General features: G+C 40.4%; 1 protein-coding gene across 3 annotated transcripts in view; it reads left to right on the forward strand.

The window, feature by feature from the left end:
* LOC134212331 (myosin-I heavy chain) overlaps window positions 1–25,427 on the forward strand; it is a 376,227-nt gene that overhangs the window by 298,197 nt on the left and 52,603 nt on the right. For all 3 annotated transcript variants that reach the window (XM_062690082.1, XM_062690083.1, XM_062690084.1), the window contains 2 exons: window positions 19,137–19,504; window positions 19,707–19,860. In XM_062690082.1, coding sequence (XP_062546066.1) covers window positions 19,137–19,504; window positions 19,707–19,860 — 522 coding nt within the window. The remainder of the gene's footprint in view (window positions 1–19,136; window positions 19,505–19,706; window positions 19,861–25,427) is intronic.

The following is a 25,427-nucleotide window of genomic DNA, read 5'->3' on the forward strand; positions in this document are numbered from 1 at the left end:
ACATCATAAATAAGACCTAATTTTTAGATGATCTTATGGCTGATTTAGAAAAACTCTTTAACGCACAATGCAATATTTCAGTTTATAATTTGTACTGATTCCAGATTCCCACGCATCAAAATTCCTTCCGTATAGTTATAATGCGATATGAAACAAGTACTAATTAACCGAAGATATACTTCCCCATTATGAGCATTTCATTTCTGTGGTTATCAGTTGTTTCATCGGCTGTCAACCATCAGTCAGTCGGTACGAACGTCCACCACGTTGGACAGGTACGCACAATCAAGATCTGCATCGGAATGCACTCACACGTGATATTCAGCTTCAAGCAATCATCGGCTTTACCTCAACCATGAACTGTTAGTCTCTCAACAGTAGCATTATGTTCCCCAACTGGGACATTGCCGTCTCACATATCATAGTGTTCAAAGATCTTTAATATTAAATTTATGGGCTTTTAAGCTAAGTTTGCCATGAATGCATTCATTTATCAACCCAATCGTAGAATGTGAAATTTCTTTATAAAAATCCCACCAAAATTAGTCCAAACACTTGGCATATACAAAATAGCTACATTCTTATACAAAAAATATAAGCGTCTTTTACATCTTTCTGAAGACGAGTTTGCAAAATAGTTATATCTTACAAAACATTTGTCTTTACGAGATTATAATTTCGTATATTCAAATTACACTAATTGAACCGGGTTCGAACACAGGTACTGTTGGCCTTATCGTACGGCAGAGCTATGGGAGGCCCACACTGACTGTTAGCAGGTTGGAATTAATGACCAAGCAGACAGCCACCGGATCGCAGTGGAGATGACAACCGCTAGTGGAATGCGCCATCTCTTCCACAAGATAATGTGATAACACTATGCTACCAATCATATCTCGCGTCGTAATATTGCTTCGGTCAAGCCAAGCTGTCTCGTAGCTGCGTCTCAAGCTCACTAAACAGAAGGAATTTACGTGAGTTTGGTCAGACCACCAACAAAGCTCCCTCATTGCAGTGCCGTGGTCTGTTGAACTTCATAACTCGACAATTGATAGTTTCAATCAATTCCAAAGCACCGTGTGACGTTCGAGCTATATTTTGGGAACTACCTGTTAGCCACAGAGAAAGTTTGCCTCGTGCGAGTTCCTCTCGCCGGGAGACGCACCCCGCACCACGTTTTGAAACACGTTCACACCGCCAACGGTCATTTGATCGCTGGCAGAGAAAACCTGTGTCGATCCACGCATCGTCGCTATCAGTCAGTGGACCATTTAATCCCAATTAAGCTTAACGTAGGCCGCGTGTCCGTCCACACAGCGAAGCTCTCTTCATTAATATTCCGCAGGTCATAAAATGATAGAATAACAACCGCGTTCAGTGGTCAATAATGTATGCGAAATGAGCGTTGTTGAGATCATTTTGCGGAAATATATGCACCAGAATTTAAATTATTGGCATCGAATTTCTCAGACTAACAGAAAAATTGCATTAACTCGAGTTTGACAAGCGCGATCAAATCTAGTTTTACTCAAAGAAAGTCATTCCGGGTTATTTCAACTATACTCAGAGAAACAGCAAATGTGACTTTTTTGTCTAAGATAAGATAAAAGTGCATTAGGAATCGAGATATGCGTTGATATTTATTTATCAGTGCCGGATAGATAAGTAATTGGAGTTATTCGAAATAGATTACTTTTGATAACTTCGATATTGAATTGATAAATTATGTTTTCACAAATTGAGCAATTCTTGGGCCTTTTTAATATGGATTAACATGCAAAATTCTTCGGAATTCCCAGAATTCTCCTCAGGAAACCTTGGGTTCTCTTTCCTCTCTATTTGTCACTATATCAACCACATCAACCAGATTTCAAACTTTTGTTCAAACATGCTTAACATAGTGTTTATCAATGATCAATCATTCACTACTATGGACTTATTCTATTTTGCGCAACCTGAAAGAAGGATATATGGCAGCACCTGGGATACGAAAGGAGACTCCCGAGTCTCTTGAAAGTAGGCTTCTACGCCTCTTTAAGGGAGTCTTCCAAGCCTTTTAAATGGAGGTATCTGAGTCTTTTGAAAGGACGCTTCTGAACACCTCAAAAGTACGCTTCCGAACAACTTGAAAGGAGGTTTTCAAGCTTCTTGAAGGCCTCCGAGCCTCATTAAAAAAAAACTTCCGAGGCTCTTGAAAGGAGGCTTTTGAACTTTTTGAAAAGGAGGCTTCCGATCATCTTGAAAGAAGGCTTCCGAGCATCTTAAATAGAAGCTTACTTGCCTCTTGAAGGAAGGCTTCCAAGTCTCATGAAAGTAGGCTTCTGCGCCTCTTGAAGGGATGTTTCCGAGCCTCTTGGAAGGAAGCTTCCGAATTTCTTGAAAGAAGACTTTCGAGCTTTTTGAAAAGAGGCTTCCGAGCATCTTGAAAGGAGGCTTCCGAGCCTCTTAAAAGGAGACTTACGAGCCTCCTTAAAGAAAGCTTACGAGCCTCTTAAAAGGAGCTTACAAGCCTCTTGAAAGGAGATTTACAAGCCTCTGGAAAGGAGGCACCTGAGTCTCTTGAAAGAACGCTTCTGAGCATCTTTAAAGTACGCTTCCGAGCCTCTTGAAAAAAGGCTCCCGAACCACATGAAAAAAAGGGTTCCGAGCGCCTTGAAGGTGGGCTTCCGAGCATCTTGAAAGTAGGATTCAGAACCTTTTGAATGGAGGTTTCCGAGCCTTTTGAAAGGCACCATCCGACCCTCTTAAAAAGAGGCTTCTAAGCCTCTTGAATGAAGGCGTCCGGGCTTCTTAAAACCAGACCTCCGCCTCTCTTGAAAGGAGGCTTCCGGTGTAACTGCGCCGTATGATGGGTTGTCATCAGTAGTCAGAACAACCTTACACCTTCACTGTTGAATGTTGAATTTCGAATGTTTCGCTTTATTTCCAAATAAGTTTCATTCTACATTAAGTCTACATAAGTCTACAGAAAATAACAGAGATAGAAGAGTGGGAAACAGAGTAAGAGATAGACGCCTGGACTGCGATTGACTATTGGTGATTGATATATGCTTGTACTGTAAATAATGAAATGCAACGTATGCGTTAAGGGTTGCGTTCCCACAGCAGGGTACGTTGCCGTCAAGAAGGTCTGTAATTTGACCTTCTTGCTGGCAACGACTTGCCGGACGATGCACTCAGCCTGGTGTCATCGTTTTATAGAATAATGTCACTAAAATTGCATGGCAACCAGATGTTGGTTTAGTAGGTTCGTGAGAATTGAACCACTTGAAAATAGAGGTGTTACTGAGATAATTCAGATGTGAAATGATGATGCATTTATATTACGACACCGGGCCTTTTGAAAGGAGGCTTCCAGGGCTCTAGAAGGGAGGGATCCGGGCCCATTGAAAGCAGGCTTCTATGCCTCTTGAAGAATACTTCCAGGCCTCTTGAAAAGAGGCTTCTGAGCTTGTTGAAGAGAGCCCTCCGAGCCTCTGGAGAGGAGCCTTCCCAGCTTGAAGAGAGTATTCCAAGCCTCTTAAATGGAGGTTTCTGAGCCTCTTGAAACGACGCTTCTGCACACCTTTAAAGTACGCTTCCGAACCACTTTAAAGGAGGGTTTCAAGCTTCTTGGAGGCCTCCGAGCCTCTTTAAAAAACACTTCCGATGCTCTTGAAAGGAGGATTTTAAACTTTTTGAAAAGATGCTCTTGAATTTTGAGTAGGCTTCCGGGCATCTAAAAAGGGGTATACCCCGCAAGGCATAAGGACGTTAGGCAGAAGTACGTTAGGCATAAAGGACGTTAGGTGTAACGGACGATAGGCATAATGTACGTTAGGCATAAATTGACCCAAAGAACAGCCTATGATATAAAGAAGGCAGAATTATGCTAAACGTCCATTATGCCTAACGTACATTATGCCTATTGTCCATTATGCCTAACGTCGCGGACCCTCTAAAAAGGATGCTTACTTCCCTCTTAAAAGAAGGCTTCCAAGTCTCTTGAAATTATGCTTCTGCGTCTCTTGAAGGGAGGTTTCCGAGCCTCTTGGAATGAAGCTTCTGAATGTCTGGAAATAAGACTTCCAAGTGAAAAGAGGCTTCCGAGCATCTTGAAAGGAGGCTTCCGAGCACCTTGAAAGGAGGCTTCCGAGCCTCTTAAAAGAAGGCTTACGAGCCTCTTAAAAGAAGGCTTACAATCCTCTTGAAAGGAGGCTACAAGCCTCTTGAAAGAAAACTTGCAAACCTCTTTAAAGGAGGCCCCCGAATCTCTTGAAAGGACGCTTCTGAGCATCTTCAAAGTACGCTTCCGAGCCTCTTGAAACAAGGCTCCCGAAACATTTGAAAAAGGTTTCCGAGCTTCTTGAAATGAGGCTTCCGAGCCTCCTTGGAATGAGGCTTACGAGTCTCTTGAAAAGTGGCTTCCAAGCTTCTTGAAAGGAGGTATTGGCGCTTTGTTGAAACGAGGCTTCCGAGCTTGGATGAAACCAGGCTTCCGAGCCTCTTGAAATTAGACTTCAGAATATCTTGAAAAGAGGTTTCCGAGCCTTTTGGAAGAAGCCTTCCGAGCCACTTGGAAGGAGCCTTCCGAGGTTTTTGAAAGAAGGCTTCCGACCCTCTTAAAAAGAGGCTTCTAAGCCTCTTGAATGGAGGCGTCCGGGCTTCTTAAAACCAGACCTCCGCCTCTCTTGAAAGGGGGCTTACGGGCCTTTTGAAAAAAGGCTCTTGGAGGGAGGGTTCCGGACCCCTTGAAAGCAGTTTGCTGAAGAGAGCCCTCCGAGCCTCTGGAGAGGAGCCTTCCAAGCTTTTTGAGAGAAATCATCTGACCCTCCTAAAAGCAGGATTACAAGCCTCTTGAATGGAGGCGTTCGGGCCTCTTAAAACGAGACTTCCGAGCCTCTTGAAAAGAGGCTTCCAGGCCAGGCCTGGGAATTGTCGCGTTTGTCAGTGACACCTGACAAGATACATAAAAACATGGTCAGTCAAAAAAAAACTTGTCAACTTCCAGTTTTCCGTCGCACGACTGGATCCCCTCGACCAGGTGACAACTTTTTTCAACCGCGACAATTTGCTTTTGTTGTATGTCTTGTTAGAGCACACATCTGCGACAAAAGTGTGACAATGCATACACTTTCGGCTCTGTGCACGACACAACATTGGTCCCGAAAGTAAATTATGTCGCATCTTCTGGTTCATCTGCGTTGAGGAGCAATAGCAGCGGACAAATTTGAAATATCATACCGAAAAAAGCACATTATAATAAATTATTTCTTTGTTCTCTTGACAGATTTTCTGTTTAGAAATAAGAAATTTTATTCAATTTTTGCGTTGTTACGTACATAATAATACATAAACAAAAAAAAAAACAAGTTTCCTTTGCATAGAGATAGATCCCCCAGTGTCGAATAATTGAGCCATTTAACGCAAGGCAAGTTTGCTCGCTTTTCACGCGGTTTATGGAGTTTTCGTGGTTTTCAAGCGGGTTTTGGATTAATGCGTTTTTTGACCCAGATTTTGTTCACGTGGTTTTGAAAAAAAAATCTGAGCATACGAATCAGCGATTTTTGATAAAGTCGTTTTTACGCGGTTTTTGTGATTTACGCGGTTTTGACTTACGCAGTACAATCGTCCGCGTAAATATCGATTTCAGTGGATTTTGACCGGTACACCGTTTGTAACAATTGCCTGATAGACGGTTATTTGACTGCAATATTTTATGTTTAAGCGAAATACGGAATTTTATTTAAGCGTATATCCTACATTAGGGGCAATTAAGGGACATTCGATACATTTACTGTTGTGGGGCCGTACACTTATTACGGTGCATTTTTCTGTGTTTTTCGAAACCCCCTCCCCATGTAATTTTTTTTCTTACACATTATTTTTTTTATTTATACGGGGAGTAAAAAAATGATAGTACTCCCCCATAAGTGCTTACGTAATAAGTGTACGGTCATGAAACGCACATGCGGGCTTGTTCATGCTATGTACAGCGTTATATGTTTTTTGGTTTATGTTGTTCAAAATACAACTGCTTGTGCGCTCGAGTGTTAATGGCCCGCTTAAAAGATTTCCGGATATAGATCATTTCAAACCATTCGTGATTTTTAAACATACATTTTAGATATGTAATTAAATGACGCATATTGGTTAAACAGGAGGAGCTGGACTAAAATCACCAAAATTCGACACATTATTATTATGCCGTACATATTAGCCGTTTTTATAATGAGCTCGGCTTCATCTGCTGTAAAACCCAGAAACCACACCATTTCAGTGATTTCCCCACATTTTGTCATCAATTCATAATGACAACATTTTGCTGACAACGACAATAATTTTTGTCGCGACAAAATTCGAAGGTGACATGACGAACTTTTTTGTCAATAACCATGACAAATATTCTAATCCGTTTGGTTGTGCAAAACCTTAGTCGAGATGGAAAGCGTCACACGACAAATATATCGTAACAAAATAAGTATGTGACAAGATTCAAAATGTCTTGTCGGAGCGAGAGACCAGTAGTACGCTGTATCGAGTAACGTTGGTTAGGTTGTGTTGTCCAGTTTGAGGTGATTGTTTTCTTTTTGGTTTTGTCGCATGGTTTTTCTGTATGAAGGTGACAAATCCCAGGCCTGTTCCAGGCCTCTTGAAGAGAGGCTTCCAGGACTCTTGAATGGAGGCTTGCGGACGTATTGAAAGGATACTTCCAGACATCTTGCAAGGAAGTTACCAAGATTGAGAGGAGGTTATCAAACCTCTTAAAAGGAAACTTCCAGGCCTCTAGAAAGAAACTTTCCAAGTATCTTGAACAAAGTTTCCAAGCCTCTTGAAAGGAGGCTTCCAAGCCTCTTGAAAAGAGCTTCTCCAATCACTCGAAAGGAGCCTCCTGGCCTCTTGAGGTGGTTATCTAACAAAGCCAAAATTCGGCCATTTTAGAACCCATGTGATTTTTCTAGTGATTTTACAAGAGCACGAATTAAGAGAACCATAACGCCATAGGGTTGAAACATTGGTAGATCGCTTGTCTACTTATGCTAAACAATCGACTTAAGTTTCAACACTGTACGAAAATAATTACACCAGATTTGGACTTAAGGAAATGGGTAAAGAAAAACATGTGGTGAATTTGAAATTCACCACGGGATTGATTGTATAATCACTTTTAAACGAGGCTTCCAGGTCTCTTAAAATAAGTCCTCCGAGTCTCTTAAAAGGAGCCCTCTGAGCTTTTTGAAAGATGGCTTCCGACCCTCTAAAGAGGAGGATGCCGAGCACCTTCTTCTTCTTCTTATTGGCATTACATCCCCACACTGGGACAGAGCCGCCTCACAGCTTAGTGTTCATTAAGCACTTCCACAGTTATTAACTGCGAGGTTTCTAAGCCAAGTTACCATTTTTGCATTCATATATCATGAGGCTAACACGATGATACTTTTATGCCCAGGGAAGTCGAGACAATTTCCAATCCGAAAATTGCCTAGACCGGCACCGGGAATCGAACCCAGCCACCCTCAGCATGGTCTTGCTTTGTAGCCGCGCATCTTACCGCACGGCTAAGGAGGGTCCCGAGCTGCCGAGCACCTTGAAAGCCTTTTAAAGCGAGACTTCCGTGACTCTTGAAAGGAGACTTTTTAGCCTTTTGAAGAATCAGGTTTCCGGGTGTGCGCCGCCCGGTCCGAAAATCGGCGGCATTTTCGACGTCACGCCATGGCTTTTTCCCTCCGCGGAGTCGAGTTTTTTTTTACGTTCGTTTCTTGGAGATTTTTTTCTGCATTTTGTGAATGTGTTCAAGACTCCATCGGAGTCCCGACAATTCTCTGAACTTTTATAAAATATTCTTTTGAAAATTATTTTTAGATTTTCCATGGCAACTAATTTGAAGTTTTGAGAATTCTTTGGAATTTTGAAGGAAGCACTTTGGAATTTCCAAGAAAAATTGTTTCAATTTTCTACAGAAAAATGTTCGTAAAATCCTGTTGTGCATTCTTTGAAATTTACTTAGAAAATTCTTCAGATTTTCTGCGGTAGATTGTTCAAAATGTGGACATCAACAAAAAAAATTAATTTCAACGGAAAATTGTTCGAAATTTGTATAGAAAATTGTTGGAATTTGCATGGGAATTTTTAAATTTACTATTATTTTTTTTCGGAATTTCCACGGTGAATTTTGCAAAATTTAACCAATATTGTTCAGAACTCCCACCTAATTTTTTTTTTAAATTTTCACGAGAAACCGTTCTGTATTTCAACAAAAAAAAAATCGGATTTTTGAAGGAACTTTTGAAGAAAAATCTTTGTATTGTCCATACGAAATTCTTCGGAAATTCTGAGGAAAATTATTTCAAAAAAGAGGAAGGGTCGTTTGACAGGAAATCATTTGGCGAAAGCCATTTAGCCGAATATTATGAAATCAACGTTTAGGCACAACGGTTATACAACGGAAAACAGTTTGGACAACAATTTCATTTGGCCAAAGCGACATACGGCCGAATCGGTAATTTGGCCGAAAAAGCACTCCTCATAACATTTCGATTAGCTGAAATGGTTGTTTTGTCGAATAGGGTGTAAGGCCGAAAATGTCGTTCGGCCAAAATAGTTGTTTGACAGAAAGGGCCATTTGGTCGAAAATGTCATTTGGTCCAACAGCCAAATGTTGATTACTGGACGGGTAGTGTGGTCAAAAATATCCATTGCCCAAATAACATTTTCCGGCAAATGGTTATTCCGCCAAACGACATATTTGGCCAAACGCCTTTCGGCCTATCGGTCTAATGGCCCTACCTGTCGTTTGACCGAAAGTCATTCGACGAAAAGCCATTTATTCGAATAACAAATAGGCCAAAAGTCATCTATCCAATTTCCATCAGGCCGAATTAAACGTTATAAGGTCGAAAATGGTTTGACCGAAAATGACATTTGGAAGAAAGCGACAAATAGCCGAAACGCCTTGCTGCAAAACAAATATTTCAGCCAAACGGCACTTTCTGCCATATGACCTATTCAGCCAAACGGCTTTTTTGGCAAAATGATCAATTCAGCCGAACGACACATTCGGCCGAAGGCCCATTTCGGCCAATTCAGTTATTCGGCTAACTGTTTTTTTTTTTTCAGCCAAAAGAACTGTTCGACTGTTTTTATATTTTTAAATAATTTTAGACTAGATGGTCTTCAGCCAAATCTGTTCCTTCACATAATATATGTTGCATAGCAACAGTTTTCATTGAAAAAATATTTTTGGCCACCCATTTGTATGAGAATTCCCCATAGAGCGGCGGACCTCCGATGCTTTTCGAAAGAAAGCTTCCGACCCTCTTGAAAGGAGGCTTCCTAGCCTCTTGAAGGGAGACTTCCTAACCTTTTGAAAGAAGCCCCATCTTTCAACCGGAGGTTTCTATTTTTGGTATAGCGACTTTAAATATATAAATATATTGAGTTTGCACCAAGCGTTGCTAAAAGTGATTTTTACTATCTGTTTGACTTTGAATTTCAAATAAATATAAATAACATTCCCAAGACGGCAATTTTCGATTCGGAAATTGTCTATACTTCCCGGGACATAAAAGTATCATCGTGTTAGCCTCGTGATATACTAATGCAAAAATGGTAACTTGGCTTAGAAACCTCGCAGTTAATAACTGTGGAAGTGCTTAACCTTTTGTCTGTGCTCTGGGGTCAATATGACCCCAGGCCACTTTGAGTGGCTGCCATTTTTTTAGTTTTCAACCGATTCTCCTAATTTTTGGTAGTTTGGTAAAACTCGCCGAAATCTGTCTCCTAAGTGCAAATTCGCTTAAAAAATCTTGGAAATATTCGCTACAGTGTACTTTTTTCAAAAAACTTACGTTGTCTGTGCTTTGGGGTCAAATTGACCCCAAATTGAAATTGCTATAACTTTTTTAATGTTTGGCCGATTTTAGATTTTTGGGGCTGTTTCGATAGATAATTTAAGGTGGTTATACAACAAAGCCACAAATCGGCCATCTTGGAAACCACGTGTTTTTCTAGTGATTTTTCAAGAGCACGAATTGAGAAAACAACAATGCCCATGGGGATCACAATATCTGTAGATCGTTTGATTACTCATGTTAAGCAATCGACTTTAATTTCAGCATTGTACTAAAAATATTACGCTGGTTTTGAACTTTTGATAATAGGAGTAGAAAACCGTGTGGTGAATTTGAAATTCACCACATGGCTTGATTGTATAATCACCTAATCATCTTTCAAATCGTTACCAGAGATTGACTATAGGTGGGCGGGTACATCGCGGGGAGGGATTTTCGTAAAAAAAGGGTACAAAAACAGTGATTTTCATGCTTATTTTACCTATATTTGAAAATCCTACCCATTTTGAACTACACCTTTTCAAAAAGGTTATGCAGGAAGGCGTGTGCTTTCACATGAGGCATTGATTAGTTTAGAGCTTGGTCGCTAGGTGGCGGTATATTTGAATTCATTATTTTAGACTACTATAGTAATTCTGATATATGGAATTTTCCTCATTGTAAATATTCTTATCGCACAAATTTGAAATTTGTAAAGATGACGTCTTCAACAAAGTTTGTCTGGTGGGAATGGACTGTCATGTGACGGAATAAATAATTAGTAAATTTACAATTAAGCGGCGCTAGTGTACTTGCAATATTGTATTCGGCAACATTGTTCAGGATGTCCAGTACTACAAAGCGGTGCTCAATATAATGAGCACTTTTTCCAAGATGCGGCGCTAGTGAGCTGTTATATTTGAGTATATTGTTCCATGTTAGATCTGATGTATTTGGTTTGTAGCATTTTTGGCAAACATGAATGTTGTGGTAGAGTTCATCAAAAGTTTTCTTTGTATTCAACCTGCTCCAGCGATGCTGCAAATAATAGAATGTGTTCACAGAATATGTTTTAGGTCATCCAAGAAAACCCTGGAATTAAGGCCTTTGGGTCTACATGCGTAACCAAAGATCAGCCAATTTGCCGCCTATTTGTAAAATTCCAAATTATTACTTCCGTCACAAGACAGTCCATTCCTACTAGACGATCTTTGATCAAGACGCAATTTTAACAAATTTTAAATTTGTGCGATAAGAATATTTACACTGAGGAGAATTTTATATATCGGAAAATCTTGAGTAGGCTAAAATAATGAATTCAAATATATCACCACCTGGCGACCAAGTTCTAAACTCATCAACGCCTCATGCCGAAGCACACGCCTTCCTGCATAATCTTTTTAAAAAAAGTTGCAGTTCAAAATGGGTAGGAAAAATCACTGTTTTTGTACCCTTGTTCACTAAAACCCCTCCCCGCGATGTACCCGCCCACCAATAGTCAATCTTTGGTTACGATCTGAAAGATGATTAAATTATCTTTCGAAACAGCCCCAAAAATCCAAAATCGGCCAAACAATAAAAAAGTTATATCAATTTCAATTTGGGGTCAATTTGACCCCAGAGCACAGACAACGTAAGTTTTTTTGAGCACAGACAGAAGGTTAATGAAAACTAAACTGCGAGGCGGTAATGTTCCAGTGCACAGTGGCTAAAATCGTGTTTTTAACGCGTTTATTTAATAGTACACTCCTCCCACAATTATGGATCACCCACAATTATGGATCACTTTTGTGTTTGACATTAAATTTCTAATGATATGGAAATGCTAATATCATCTTCCAAACTTGGACGTACATGTTCATGATAGCATTAGAGGCGAAAGTATAGAATTGATAGTTCCGTTAGGATACGGCAGGCATGAAGAATGTTTTTATAGAAGTCGATTTGAAAGCGAGCTGTTATTGGTCGACGGTACAGCAGCAGTGCCTTTCTCTGCTTTGTTCTCTCCGAGGCAGCCAAGTTGGTTGCGACGAGACGGACGCAATGAGAAAACAGAACTGTGCAATGAAAATCCTATTCGACTAAATGCTGATGTCATATTAGAAATTTGGAGACAGTACTCGTCGATAGCAAATCCTTCCGCACGCGATGGCATATGAGCAAGTCAAACCACCTTCCTTTTGCCAGTGGAGATATATCAGCTTCCACACTGATATTCTTCCCTCCCCCTTCATACGGGAGCTTGGCAGAAGGAAGGTCGTGCGATATATGTCATCACAAATATTGCCCTCCGCTCGCTTTCACATCGACTTCTATAAAACATTCTTCATGCCTGCCGTATCCTAACGGAACTATCAATTCTATACTTTCGCCTCTAATGCTATCATGAACATGTACGTCCAAGTTTGGAAGATGATATTAGCATTTCCATATCATTGTAAATCGTTTAACTTCACGTAGAAGTAACACACACGAAATCATTAATTTATTAAATTTCTAGCTTGATATCAATAATGTAACTCCGCATATATTTTTGTTACATAAAAACACTTATTTTCTAACATTTATTGCGTTTATCATGCTTTTCAACCCAAAAACAATGGTAGTTATGCGCATTTGAAAACTTGCTGTTGAGCATCTGTCAAAATATCAACATTTTTTGTGGCTTCACAAGAAGTGGTTGCTTCATTCATAAGCTTTAAAATCGTTAAATTTTTCATATCAAAGTGAAAAAATGGTTCGTACACCAAAATTAAGGTATGTTTTTCACAAATCACACAGAGTTTACATCATTTTCGTTTTATTCTGTTAAAAATTAAAGAATATTAAAGTGATCCATAATTGTGACCGGAAACGAGTAGATTCCCACAATTATGGATCACTTTCCATTGAAGTATTTTCCTGAATCTAGTGATTCTCACACACTGCCGAGTCGTTCTTGGGAATTCGTCGGTCTGCTAAAACCACCGAGATCTGATATAAACAAATCTATGGAAATCCGTCGAAATTGAAATTCAATAAGATTCAGTTAAAACCATCTATCATTATTTCTCTGGCCTTAGCATCTCATCATAGCGTATCTTCTTTAACTTGCAAGAAACATTAAAAACGGATGCAATACAATTCCGAAGCTTTATAAAAAGCAGCATTCGATGCTCGTAAAAACGGAAATAATCCGTAAGGCGTCAAACCTTCGCCAAGTTCCTTTCACAACACTGCAACGTCATCTTAAGTCACCCCCTAAGAATATCAACCCTGGGCCCTCAACAGTCTTGCGAGCAAATGAAGAAGTTCGCTTGGTGAAAGGGAATTTTCTTTCGGCAATCACCTGTGAAAAAATATTTGCTACAAGACTATGTCCGTTCTGAGTTCGGAAAATAACTTTTATCGATGGCTGATATCAAGACACGCTGGAATAGAATGTTATCCATGTTCGAACGGTTCTATGAGTTGAAGATGCCCGTTAAAAAAACTATGATTGATTTGGAGCTTCAATCCAAATTCAACCACACAGTGAGGATGATTTTTTGTCGGTAGGTGAAATAATTCAAGCCATCTAAACTATTCAAGCTGCTGTGGAACTACTCCATCCTTCCACACCCCTTCAAACGTGACTTAATGTATGGATGATCCACGATCATTCATCTTTTACTTTGTGTATTTTTTGCTTATAAAACAAGCTGTTTTTATGAACGAAGACATTTCTCACTCTAATTTAGGGATTGTCTATAAATATGTGGAGGCCATATGGTGATGAAAATGAGAATACACCCAGGTTTTTTTTTACTTGGTTTGGTTTTGGTCGTTTAAGACCTTCATCGTCAATGAAGCAATGAGTTAACCCCACCAAAAAATTCACAAAAAATCAAAGAAAATTCAGGTATTTGAAAAACTGTAAAAAGTCAGGTTAAGGTCAGAAATTAATGAATTCCAACCGCGTAAAAAAACACCTGGGTGTATCAGTATACTGAACCATAATATGTACCAAATTGATCCATAATTGTGACCGCTTCCAAAATTGATCCATAATATGATTTTGACCACGGTTCAAATATTTAGCTTTTGGCTATATTTTAATGAAATTTTATGCATGAAACACTGTGCCAATCAAAAATTGATTCATAAACGATTCCAGAACCGTTTTTACACTCAAAGTTCCAACCTCCTACATTTTTTTAGTGAACTATGAAAATTGGTTTCAACACTAATTGATCCATAATAGTGGGGGGAGGGTATCTTTATTATGCAATTTAGCGTAATGGTGTTTTCCAGACATATTATCGTTTATGAGGTTTCATCACCGCGAGAAACTCATTGATTGATTTTCATTGGCTTTTATCGGTGAGATCGAACTACCTAAGCTCAAAGTGGAAGGGAGCATGTTTGTAAAGCACGATGAAGCACAGAATTGAAAGTTATCGCAAGCGAGCGACAAGTATGAAATTGAATAGAAGTTGAAACGTAAGCAGAGGGCCATTGAAGAACAACACGAAATTGAAATATATAGACATATTATCAGTAAGTTAATACGCTTTTTTGGAGGTATTCAGCTTACTGATCAATCCCCCTGAAAGTGAGATATAAAATTTATGTTTTCCTCTTCATAATAGGTTTGATTCTTCATAAAAGTTGTAGCAAAAGCTCTCCTGAAAAACTTTGTCGAAGACATCAAGTTCGTAATTCCATTACTTTTGGAGATTTTTTACGTTTTATGACAATTCCTTAAAAATGGGTTTTTCATCAAATCTTTTTCATTTTCTTTTCCACATTTTTGCATGTTCTAGCTAGATAACAATTTGATTTTTTTGTCATATTTGATTTAACTGCAACTTGACAATAATGGGAAAATTGTGGCAGTTGATCTCATGAGCATAACAAAGTACAAGTAATGAACTTTAAATTAATACCTGAACTGAAGAGTTGTAAGCAAATGTGAGAAATGCTTCATCAAAAAACATGACCTACTATCAAAGCAAAATTAATCTCCCATCACAAGGAGTTATTAAATCAGCGCACCATGCGTCTCCATATGCTTGTATGCTTATTGCTTATACGTCGAACATGTTTAAAGCTTGTTGACATAAAAAGCAATAATCTCCAAAAGTAATGAAATTACGAACTTGGTGTCAAGTGGTTATCAGGAAATCTTTTGCTACAACTCTCGCGAAGGCATATGCATCATTTGTTTGAGAAACTGCATAAGTCCATTTTACACTATTTCGAGAAAACAACATAAAACTGTTTTTGAACAAATTTGCACCGAATCTTTCGATTTCTTCGATACAGATCAATAGTTTTTGGCAAAACTCAACACCATGGGGCACTTTCAGAGCGAAAAATGTAAGCAGTACTCCACAATTGCTCTTCAAAGGACGTGGACATATGTAGTTTCTCAAACAAAACGAAAAAAATTTCATACATGCCAGAACAAAATTTTTTTTTCGTATTTTTTGCCAGAATACGTATTTTTGGACGAGGATTCAGAATATATAAAAATCTCAGCAAACAGCACCTGTTACATATGCAGTTTCTCAAACAAACGGTTCATATACCTTGCATATTGTATTTTTAGGGGTATTGATCATATTAAGGCTTACTTACTGACAAAATGTCTCGGAGACTCCATTACGCCAAATCACATAATAAAGGTAATGAAGAAGTAGAAAAAAGAAGAAGTACATTCTTAAATCACAGGATTTCTATTCTATATTCTCTGTATGAATTTCTTGCGAAAACTACCCCTAGCTTTCCTACAGAAATCTCTTTTTGAAATTCAGCAGATATTCTTCTACATTTTTTTTCTTGTGAAACTTTTTGTAAAACCGAAAAAAATCCCGATTTTTTTTGTTGGAAATTTACGTAACAACAGAAATCCCTTCAAGAAATCTCCTGGAAGAACTTGGAAAATATTCGTGTATTCACATGGAAATTCCTATGGAAACCAGAAGAACCACTGAAAAAAAAAACAAAAACAATTCAAAGGAAACTGCTGGATAAATTCCTGGAGGAATTTACGAGACAATCAACTAGAAACGTACGAAAGTGCTCCTGGATGAACCCCTGCAAAGATTTTGAAATAAACTCCGGAGAATTCTTCCGGTATTCCTAGATCAAGATAATCCTGTAGCAATAATCGAAAGAAAGGAGAAACTCAAGGACACTTGTTTGCGGAACTTCTGGAAAAAATTGCGAAACAACAGGTAGCGGAGCTTGCCAAGGGATTCCTGGAAGTTGTTTCTGTTGGCAAGCTTTTATCATCTGAATATGATGTTCCTAAGTTGTTGTCGAGAACCAGTTTATATGCACCTGCACGAACAATTCGACCGCGAGTGCTGCTATACGAGGAGTTACAAGCAACTAGTTGTGCAAACAGAGTTCCCTTCATCGCTTCAATAAATTGTCCGACGAATTTGATTTAAACGTTTTTTCTATATCCAGATTTTGCTGTTTCTTGCGGAGCCCTCTTTTCAATGTTTGACCACTATCAGATTTAAGCATTTCATGTACTAACAAAGTACAAACAAAACCTGTGAATTTCTGTTCAAGTAGTTGTAACAAAATGACCTCCGGGTTAAACAACATAAAGTTATAGGTTGTTCTAAACTTAGTCGTGCAGTAATTACAAAGTTCATATGGAGAATAAATGGAGAACAAAAAATAGGGCCAACATGGGGAAATCGAACTTTGGTCCGCAGAGTGAGAACCTATCTCGTTAGCCACTCGGGTATTTCCGCTTCTTGAAACCGAATCAATCAAGATGTAGCAGGTTAAGCGTTCTGGTGATTCGATTATCCTTTATCAGACTAGGGGAAGATCCATTAATTACGTAACGCGAAAATTGGTTATTTTTATTATTTAATAATTCACGATCCAATTTTGCCAAATTTTTTTCAGAAAAAATACTGAAGACAATTAATTATTTTCATCGCCTGTTGCTTTTATAATGAATTATTTCAAGAATTTGGAAGTCTAAAGAATAAGAAGAGTTAATCCAAAGTTTTTGGAAGTCTATATGACAGTCAAAACCAATAATTGCTATATATTTGTTCACCTCTTGCTCTTGTGACATGTTGTGACCCCTCTAAAGTACTTTTCTCGATACATTTTATATTGAGCGAGAAATGCATCATCACCGCTAGGTGGATTAGTCTGTTTTTTTCCTTCTGAATTCCCTTTGGACTTGGCCAAAGCATGTGTCTTGTGTTAGTTGGCGCATACCAAATAATATGAATAATATAGAAAATGATATGACTCAATAAAATAGTTAAAAATATTTTAAACATTTTTCATACTTGTGGGTATACGCATGAAAAGAATAAAACTTTAAAATACATACCGTAACTAGCACAGCCATACAATTTCAGTACGAAAGAGAAAAATCTTTGCGGCTGACGTTGATCTTAATCTGATTATACCATTAAAATTCTCCAATCACTCCCTTGGCTATTACTTGAACGTGGTTTCGCCACAGCACGCACGCAATTCCATTCTCTACAAACGGCTTCCGCGCTTTTGACTTCCAGCCCCGGAAACCAATCAACCGTAGTCCTTACATCTAGCTTCGGGCCGACGAGGATTCCATTCTGAGCTGTCAGGCTGCCAGGTAGTTATCTTAACGTCTTCCCGCCATGCGGCGTTGAGCGTTCCAGTTGACAGGTATCAGGTCAACCATCTGAGCCAAAACGTCGAGTGTGACACATTTCGATCCGGTCGATTAGTTGGTGGTCGCGTCGCGGTAGTGAAATGGTCTGATGATAATAACAAGCGTGCGCTGCTGCTGCTGACCGCCGACAGGTTGGCCGGTTGACCCATCTGCGGCTCGGCTGTTCCCGAGTAGAGAAGAATTACGATCAATTTGAAATTTCCATGTTCGAAACTAGTTTTTTTTTGTATGAAAATTTGTTTAAAAACAGTAACACATTCAAACAGTCGCGCTTTTTTAATACAAAATCATGCAAACTTGTTCTCGGTCTCGAATAAACGATAACTACTTTCAAATGTGTTGTACACTGCATAAGAAAATTGAGGTTCAAAACATGGATTTTTTCGAAATTATTTTAAAAAAAACTAACTAAAATCAACTTGGTAAACATATTAGGCTACATATTACATTCATTAACTGTTACTTCCTTAAGTCCGGGTTACTGGCTGGGGTGTTGCATTCTGTGCCAAAATCCCGTCGGCCAAAACAAACCAATTTCCCGTTATAATAAGGCCATGCTGATGCCTGTCTCCCGTTTTCTTGCACGTCACCAACGACTTTTGATGGCACGCAGGAGCATCTGAGCGGCAAAAATTACGAAATAATTGCGTACGTCTGAGCTCGGTGTGTTTTCACCAGCGCAGCGCGGCGGCGTGGCGGTTGCTGGCCAAACCAGTTACTTTCTGTGGCCTTTGGATCGAAACTGGGAAAACACTAGATGAAACAGATATCAGCGCCTGATTATATGGTGCACACTGGAGGAGCGGTAGTTAAAAGTAAATAAACTGATTTTAAAGCTACAGTTTTTTGAGAGAATATATAGAAATCGTCATCTTACTGGAAGTTTTTAATTGTACACCGGAATGGTCTTTCTTCTACAAAGATTTTTTTACTGGGGAAAATTATACTTTTTAGTCAATTAAATTACCGTCAGTGCAGATTTATACTCTCGATAATGATGATCGTAAAAGCTAATAACTGATATCACTTTTTAAAATATATTCATCGGGATCGCACAATACATTTAAACTTGTAGAGTAGCACTCAATTAACGAATGAAGGGCATATTTTTCGTGTACTTTATATTTTATCGCCATCATCACCGAACATTTTACGTTAAAGAGAAGCCATGCGTAGTGAAAATCGTGTTTATAGGATGGCAAAAGTTGAATATAAAAGATCGCGATGCTTACTAGTAAATAAAATACTAAAGTAGTAAACTTCAATATTTATAAAAGCATGAAAAAACACGACTATTTTATTTTTGTGGGTGCCTGTGCTATGACCTTACATACTGAACCTTATTCTAAAACAAATCAAGTTTTTGTTACTACAGTCGTAGCTAATCTACCTAGACACGTTTTAATCTCGATGACTCTGGAGGAACCGATCTTGCTTTCTTAATATTTTCCGCAAGCAAGCATACGCAGGAAAGGAAGATACTGGATTAGGTCAAGAGGTATAGAGCATTTGTTTAATCGCCTTCACCTGATAATTAAGCGAGCGTTCCAAAACTGTTCCAATGTTATACTTTGTTCCAGTATATACTAAGTTTGATATTTCTCGAGCTGTTTCATAAACAAGTGCATTAATCGTCATATTTATTTGTATCGATATATTTTCAGATGCATCCTCCTCAAACGAAGCCGTTCACCTGCAACAGAGACTGAAGAGCCTCAGCTCAGAACTAGTTACTTTAAGAAATCGTCTTCACACTGGAGCGGGTCAAACTACACCAGCGACAGCGGGAGGTCCCAATGGGGCCGTATCAGTGGGCAACGCCGTTATCACATCAGCCACAACGCCAAATACCAACAATCCGCAAACGCTCGGCGGACACGGGACAACGACAACGGCCAACACCACTGCTGGCACTGGAGCGGGCCTCCAAAGCACAACCGTGGGCGCAAATGGAATCAACATTCTGTCACACCTCAACAGCACCTCCAATGGTAACGGGGCCAGCTGTAACAACAACACCACAAATGGCAAGGTACGGTTAATAAAAACCCCAAAATCAATCACTCACTATGGCTCGGCTGAGACCAACGTCAATGACTATACCATTAAGTTGCCGTTCGAATGCACTTTGATTTATTTAAAAATCGCCTATCTTAATGCGTCCTATTTTTCCACACTGACTGCAGTACGTATATTGAATATTTACACGATCGCTATGTGTCTACACTTTCCAGAACCCCATGCTGGTGACGCCATCGCAGTGCATACCACCAAACAGCAGCACACTGAACCACCAGGCAAATATATTACCAATAGTTTCACCACGAAATACCTCGATACCATACCCTCTGCCACACCACAACAGCACCGGAGCGATACTTATAGGAGGTAAGTCACTTGCAGCAACTCCCCTTCTGATATTTACTAGTCTCATGATCCGAGGCATCTTCATACCAGATTCGTGATTTCTCTAAACAATCCATCGAATCTTGTCATCCAAAGTGGGGCAAAATGATTCAGAACAGTTAAAGTTGAGAACATCTAAGTATAGCTACCAATCTCAATCAAAGACGCTTTCGATCACAATCCCGACAAAGTGGTTCTGCGTTGGCGGCAGACGGGATGGTGGTCTATACTCAGCAGCATAATAATAAGCATAAATCTTGCACTCGACACATGATAGAAGGTGCTGGAAATATGCAGCACTGCGCTTACCAACTTATTTGACGCCGAATGAGACTCGGTCCACCAGGTGTTTCGAAACCCGCACCAACAGCAACAGCAAGAGACAGCACATAGGGGTCCGTTGATGTAAGTAAGGAGGCTTTCTGAGGTCTTGCGGTCGGTGGCACTGCCACGGATGAATGGATGAATAAATGAATGGGTCTTGGATCTTGGCCTAATGATAATTGCATAGTAGGTACCGCGCGCACAGGATGGTGTTCACTCTTTTGCATTTGGTGCAACTTGATGGAGTGTTGTTCGATTTCATTGGCTATAGTCTACAGCAGGTATAGCGTTGTTTTTTCCTGCTGTTCCGACAAATAATGAAAATAATTGTAATTTCGTGGCAATCAAATTATGGGTTCACTCGAAGGTATGCGCATTTGTTTATTTTCTGTACATATTCGAAAGAAAGTATATATGCAATATGTATTCAACATAGGGATGCCAAAACAAGAATGGCAGATTTGATTCTCATCAAGTTATAAACAAATGACTTCTCATACGTGAGAATGGTATAAAATGCACCCATGGGGCAAAATGACTCAACACATGAAATCAAATCGTAAAGTCGTTCATACTACATTTCAGAGTAACATATTACAACTCTTCTGCTTCTTGGTATTATATCCCTCACTGGGACATTGTCGCGTCGCCTCGCAGTTTAGTGTTCATTCAGCACTTCCACATTTATTGGGATGGGTGGGACTGATATGCGACCAAAGCAGTATATCATGAGGCTAACACGATGATACTTTTATACCCAGGCAAATCGAGAAAATTTTTAACCCGAAAATTTCCTAGAACAGACCGGGAATCGAACCCAGCCATGATCAGCGTGGTCTTGCTAGTCGCGCATCTTACCACACTGCTAAGGAAGGCCCCCTTCATTACAATTTAATTATAGGGGAAATGTTCCGATCTCCATCACACATCACACATCGGCATAAATTTCGTCGCTTTTTTTGTAAACATGCGTGCTCAATGTTGAAAAAATCACAAAACTAAGAAACAAATCAAGTTCCTTTCCATTGCTTCGTTTTTGATGTGATGAACATCGGAACCATGAGACGAAATCCAGAAACAGTTCCTCTAGTTATTCATTGGCTGGCTGATTTTCAAAACCTTTTTGCCTTTCTCGTACACTAAGTACGAGTAAAAGCTATATATTCGCTGCAAAAACAAACTTTTTCTAGATGGACCGGAAACCTATAGTGTTACCAATCGACTCAGTTCGACGAATTGAGGTGATGTCTTTGTGTATGTATGTATGTATATATTTTTTTTCTTCCTAAGCAATGGAGGGGGAATCTGCTCAACAGACATCCTGGGTTGTCCAGGAAGTGCGGGGTTAGGGACCACCTCCAACAGCAAACGAGGGAGGCAGGACTACATTCCCGACCCGCTGAACCGTTTCGGTATTCGGTACAACCAGAAAGTAATGCTTCAACGGGGGGCCAGTGCACGATGCACCCTCGAGGTTAGCTGCGTGTCCTTGCAGCATCGAACATCGTGAGTCGCTTTTTTTTGACTCGTGCGCTGGCACGATCGCATTGCCGGCTTTCCAGGTGGCCTTACGACGCCCTATGTCCTCGGAAGGCGGGAAGGGTAGACTTTGTGCCTGTTTCCCTCTGCACGACTGGTATCAAGAATGATGATGCCGCGTGCACCCCAAACTGACCTCTCTGCGATAGGGTCTGTTCGCCAACACACAGAGTGACTTACCGACGCGGTGCCTACGCCTACCCCAGCCTAGACGAGGACCCCTTTCGGTCCTCGGGCTCGAAACCCAACGCTGGTTGACCGACGTCGCTAAAGCGACGATACTCTGTTGTTCTTCGTGCAACCACTTGTTCGATAAAAGGATGGAGTTCGACCACAGAGCATGACCACCGGTATGACCCATGAAGCCGACTCCGAACCCTTGGACCACCTCTTGTTTGCGCCTGAACTAGCCATCCTTGAGTCCACGCGCCACCTTCTGTATAGCTCCGAGACGATTTGGACGATAGCCGATAAAACGGCGTTCCAGCCAACTTCATCTTTACACATCCTCCGAACTAGGTTGTCCGGGGTAGTGTCCAGACCACATGTGGCAAGCATGTGGTCACGCATTGCGCGAAAACGTGGGCACACGAACAACACGTGTTCCGCCGTTTCCTCTAAACCTGCGCACACCGAACACTCGGGCGAGGCCGAGCAAGCCAGCTGCGTTACCTGCACTGTGAATTTGTAGCACGCTTAAACGCCGGGCACTTCGAACCCCCCATGGAGTGCTTGCTGTTCACAGCTTTGCTGGAACAAATCAAACAATTGGGAGGGTTCGTGCACCATTGTGCATTATGTCCCTCCAATCCGCAGCGTCGACAGAGCTTGCTTCTGTCAGGACCTTTGCAGTCCCATTGCTTGTGCCCCGATTCCAGGCACTTGAAGCAAACCTCGGGTTGCTCGTATATGCCCACAGGGCACACCGACCATCCCACCTTGACGCTCCCTAACTTGACTACATTGGAGGCGTCCGCTGCAGATAGCCGAACCAATGCTACCTGCATCCCTGCCGGACCTTTCCGTAGCCGAACGGCTGCGGTGGGCGTCTCCACTTCACACTGTCGCCGCAGTGCCGTGACGAGCTCTTCGACTTCGGTGATCTCGTCCAGGTCTTTAACCCTTAGATTCACCTCCGTCGTGAGTGCCCTCACCTTGACCGTCCCGCCTAGGACTTCCTCCACCAACTTCTTGTGGGCGGCGCCCTTTTGCGAGACGCTTCGCTTCAGCTCGAGGATCATCTCGCCCGTCCGGGTACGTCTTATTCGACGTACGTCGGCGCCGAGTTCACCGAGCTTAACGTCACTCCTCATCGCCTTCAAGACGTTCGAGTACTTAGCCTCGTCCGTCTTGACGACTAGGGCATCGCCCCTGGAGCGATTGGCGCTTATCCTAGACTTCTTGCTACCCTCATTCGCCTGGGCCTTTTCTTCGACTCTTGACGACCCTTCGGTTTTCTCTTGTTCTTGACCAGGGTCCAGGAGGCGTCATCCCCCTCTATTTCCCTGGTCTGGTGCGACTGAGAGCTCTCATCCTGCCGTAACCCATTACTACCGTCTTTCCTGGGTGGACGGACCTTTCCAGGTCCTTCCTCCCCCGGTTTTGGAGGTACCTGGCCGGGGTTCAGCTTCCCAGCCCCACTACCCTTGTTCGGGATAGTCACCCTCCGCGTTATGGAGCGGCCCCCAGGGAGCTCATCCCCTGGAGACTGTTTCCCCCATTTTTGTGTCTGCTCCGTTGGAGCCTAGGCGGAGACCTGACCAACCCACCTCTTGCGAAAAGGTTGTCGCCTACACTCCTACCACTAATTGAAGAATTGACTTGGTTTTCCATCTTGGTCCCACGAGTCGCTCGGGAAAAGAGGTCCACCACGCCAGAGCCCAGCATGACGCGGTAAGGGACAATTACTGTGGAGGGTGCCCAGGTACCCCACAGGCTCCGTTAAAGGCCTAGCTCATTATGCATGCATCCCCTCGGCACGGGTCGCTTAACGCCTTGGGATTAGGGGTTAGGGACGATGGTCCCCTTGTATGTATGTATGTATGTATGTATGTAAGTGAGTGTGTGTATGTGCGCAAAACATCTCGCCAATTTTTTGGTACTTATCATTAACCGATTTTCTCGCAATAAATCGACGGGGAATCCTGTTTTATTGGTTTCTATTGAATGACTGATCGGACTATGGGAAGCTAAGGCCAAAATAGAAAAGTAAAAAAGTCTCACATTAATCAATTTACTACCAACAAATTGCATTTGATGGGAAATCCTGTACCATCGTTTCTCTTTAAAAATTAGGCTGATCGGACTATGTAAACGCCAAAATACATGTTAACGATAAAAACGAGAAGAAATCTCGCCAATTAAATGGTACTTACCATTAACCGAATTGCTCGTAACAAATTGCATTCGGCGGGAATTCATGTCCCATGGTTTCCTTTTGAAAATTGGCCGTATCGGAATATTAAAAAGTTTACCTAAGGACAACTTTCCCAGAGAAGTTTTGACGCTTCTAACTATTACAAAAATCGAAAACAAAAAATCAAAAAATGCTTCAGTGGGAACCAGCCTGAATGATGAATTTGACGTTCTCCCAAATCGGATTTCAGCCTATTTTTTCGGGGTTTTGACTGGAAGTGAAGTGGTTCACCCAAATAATCAAAAATGTTGACATTAGTGTTATTTTCCAATAAGAAATGTTGACACGAGAGACAGTATTTCTTATTGAATCATTTTGGATGCCTCCGAAGTTCATTATAGCCCAGTATCTTTCGACTCCATCGGCTGCAACTCTGGAGAATTTCTGATCGATGGCACGAAATTGGATTACGGGGATTGTTGAGGTGAGTGCATAAGATTGTTCCTTCGACTGTATTTTCAAAACTTCTGTAAATTTCGCAATGAAACTCACGCAGCGTAAATAACACATGCTAAAGCCGTCTTACACAAAATTTATTTATTATCTAGCTAGGAGGCGAAATGTTATCAACCTTTGAAAGTGATGCAATTTGATTCCGTACACTCTTTAGGCAAAGAATTCATAACTAGTGAAGTCTTGAAATAGAAAATCAAGATTATGTACTAAAGTAGATAAAAAGTGGATTAAAGTTAATGAAATGTCTCGCTGTTGGGGCAAGAAATTATATTAAAACAAATTTTTGAAGCTATATTATTGTAATTTGGTTCTATTAGTTGTTCTTTTAATATTTCTCCATCAATAACTTGCTTTGATAAACGTTTTTCATACTTATAAACAAACAATAAATTAAATTATAATTTTTATGGTTTATGATCTAAACAAATAATGATCAAAGTTACTCCAAATTGAAAAATCAAAAAAACTTGACGAAAAAGATTAAGGAAACAAGCTTAAAATTATCAAATAATTAAGAACAACAGCTTTATACTTTCTACACGTAGCAATACTCGTTTTGAATATTTGAAAAGTGCCATGGTTTCACTTACGGAAGAAATATTTACAAAATAATAAAAAAAAATATGATCAATGTTCCCCTGGATTACGGTAATCTAATTGACCTTGTCATAAATTGTATCTCATTTTATTGTCTCAGCCGATTCGTTCAAAATCGGGCAAATGTGAGTCCAATATTGAAAACCAGCACTTTTTCGATTTTTTGTTTCAAATTTTAATAATACTGATAATAAATATGAGTTCGTTAGGAAAGTTG

The sequence above is a fragment of the Armigeres subalbatus genome, chromosome 2 (genome assembly GCF_024139115.2).
Source record: "Armigeres subalbatus isolate Guangzhou_Male chromosome 2, GZ_Asu_2, whole genome shotgun sequence".
NCBI classification, from domain to species: domain Eukaryota; kingdom Metazoa; phylum Arthropoda; class Insecta; order Diptera; family Culicidae; genus Armigeres; species Armigeres subalbatus.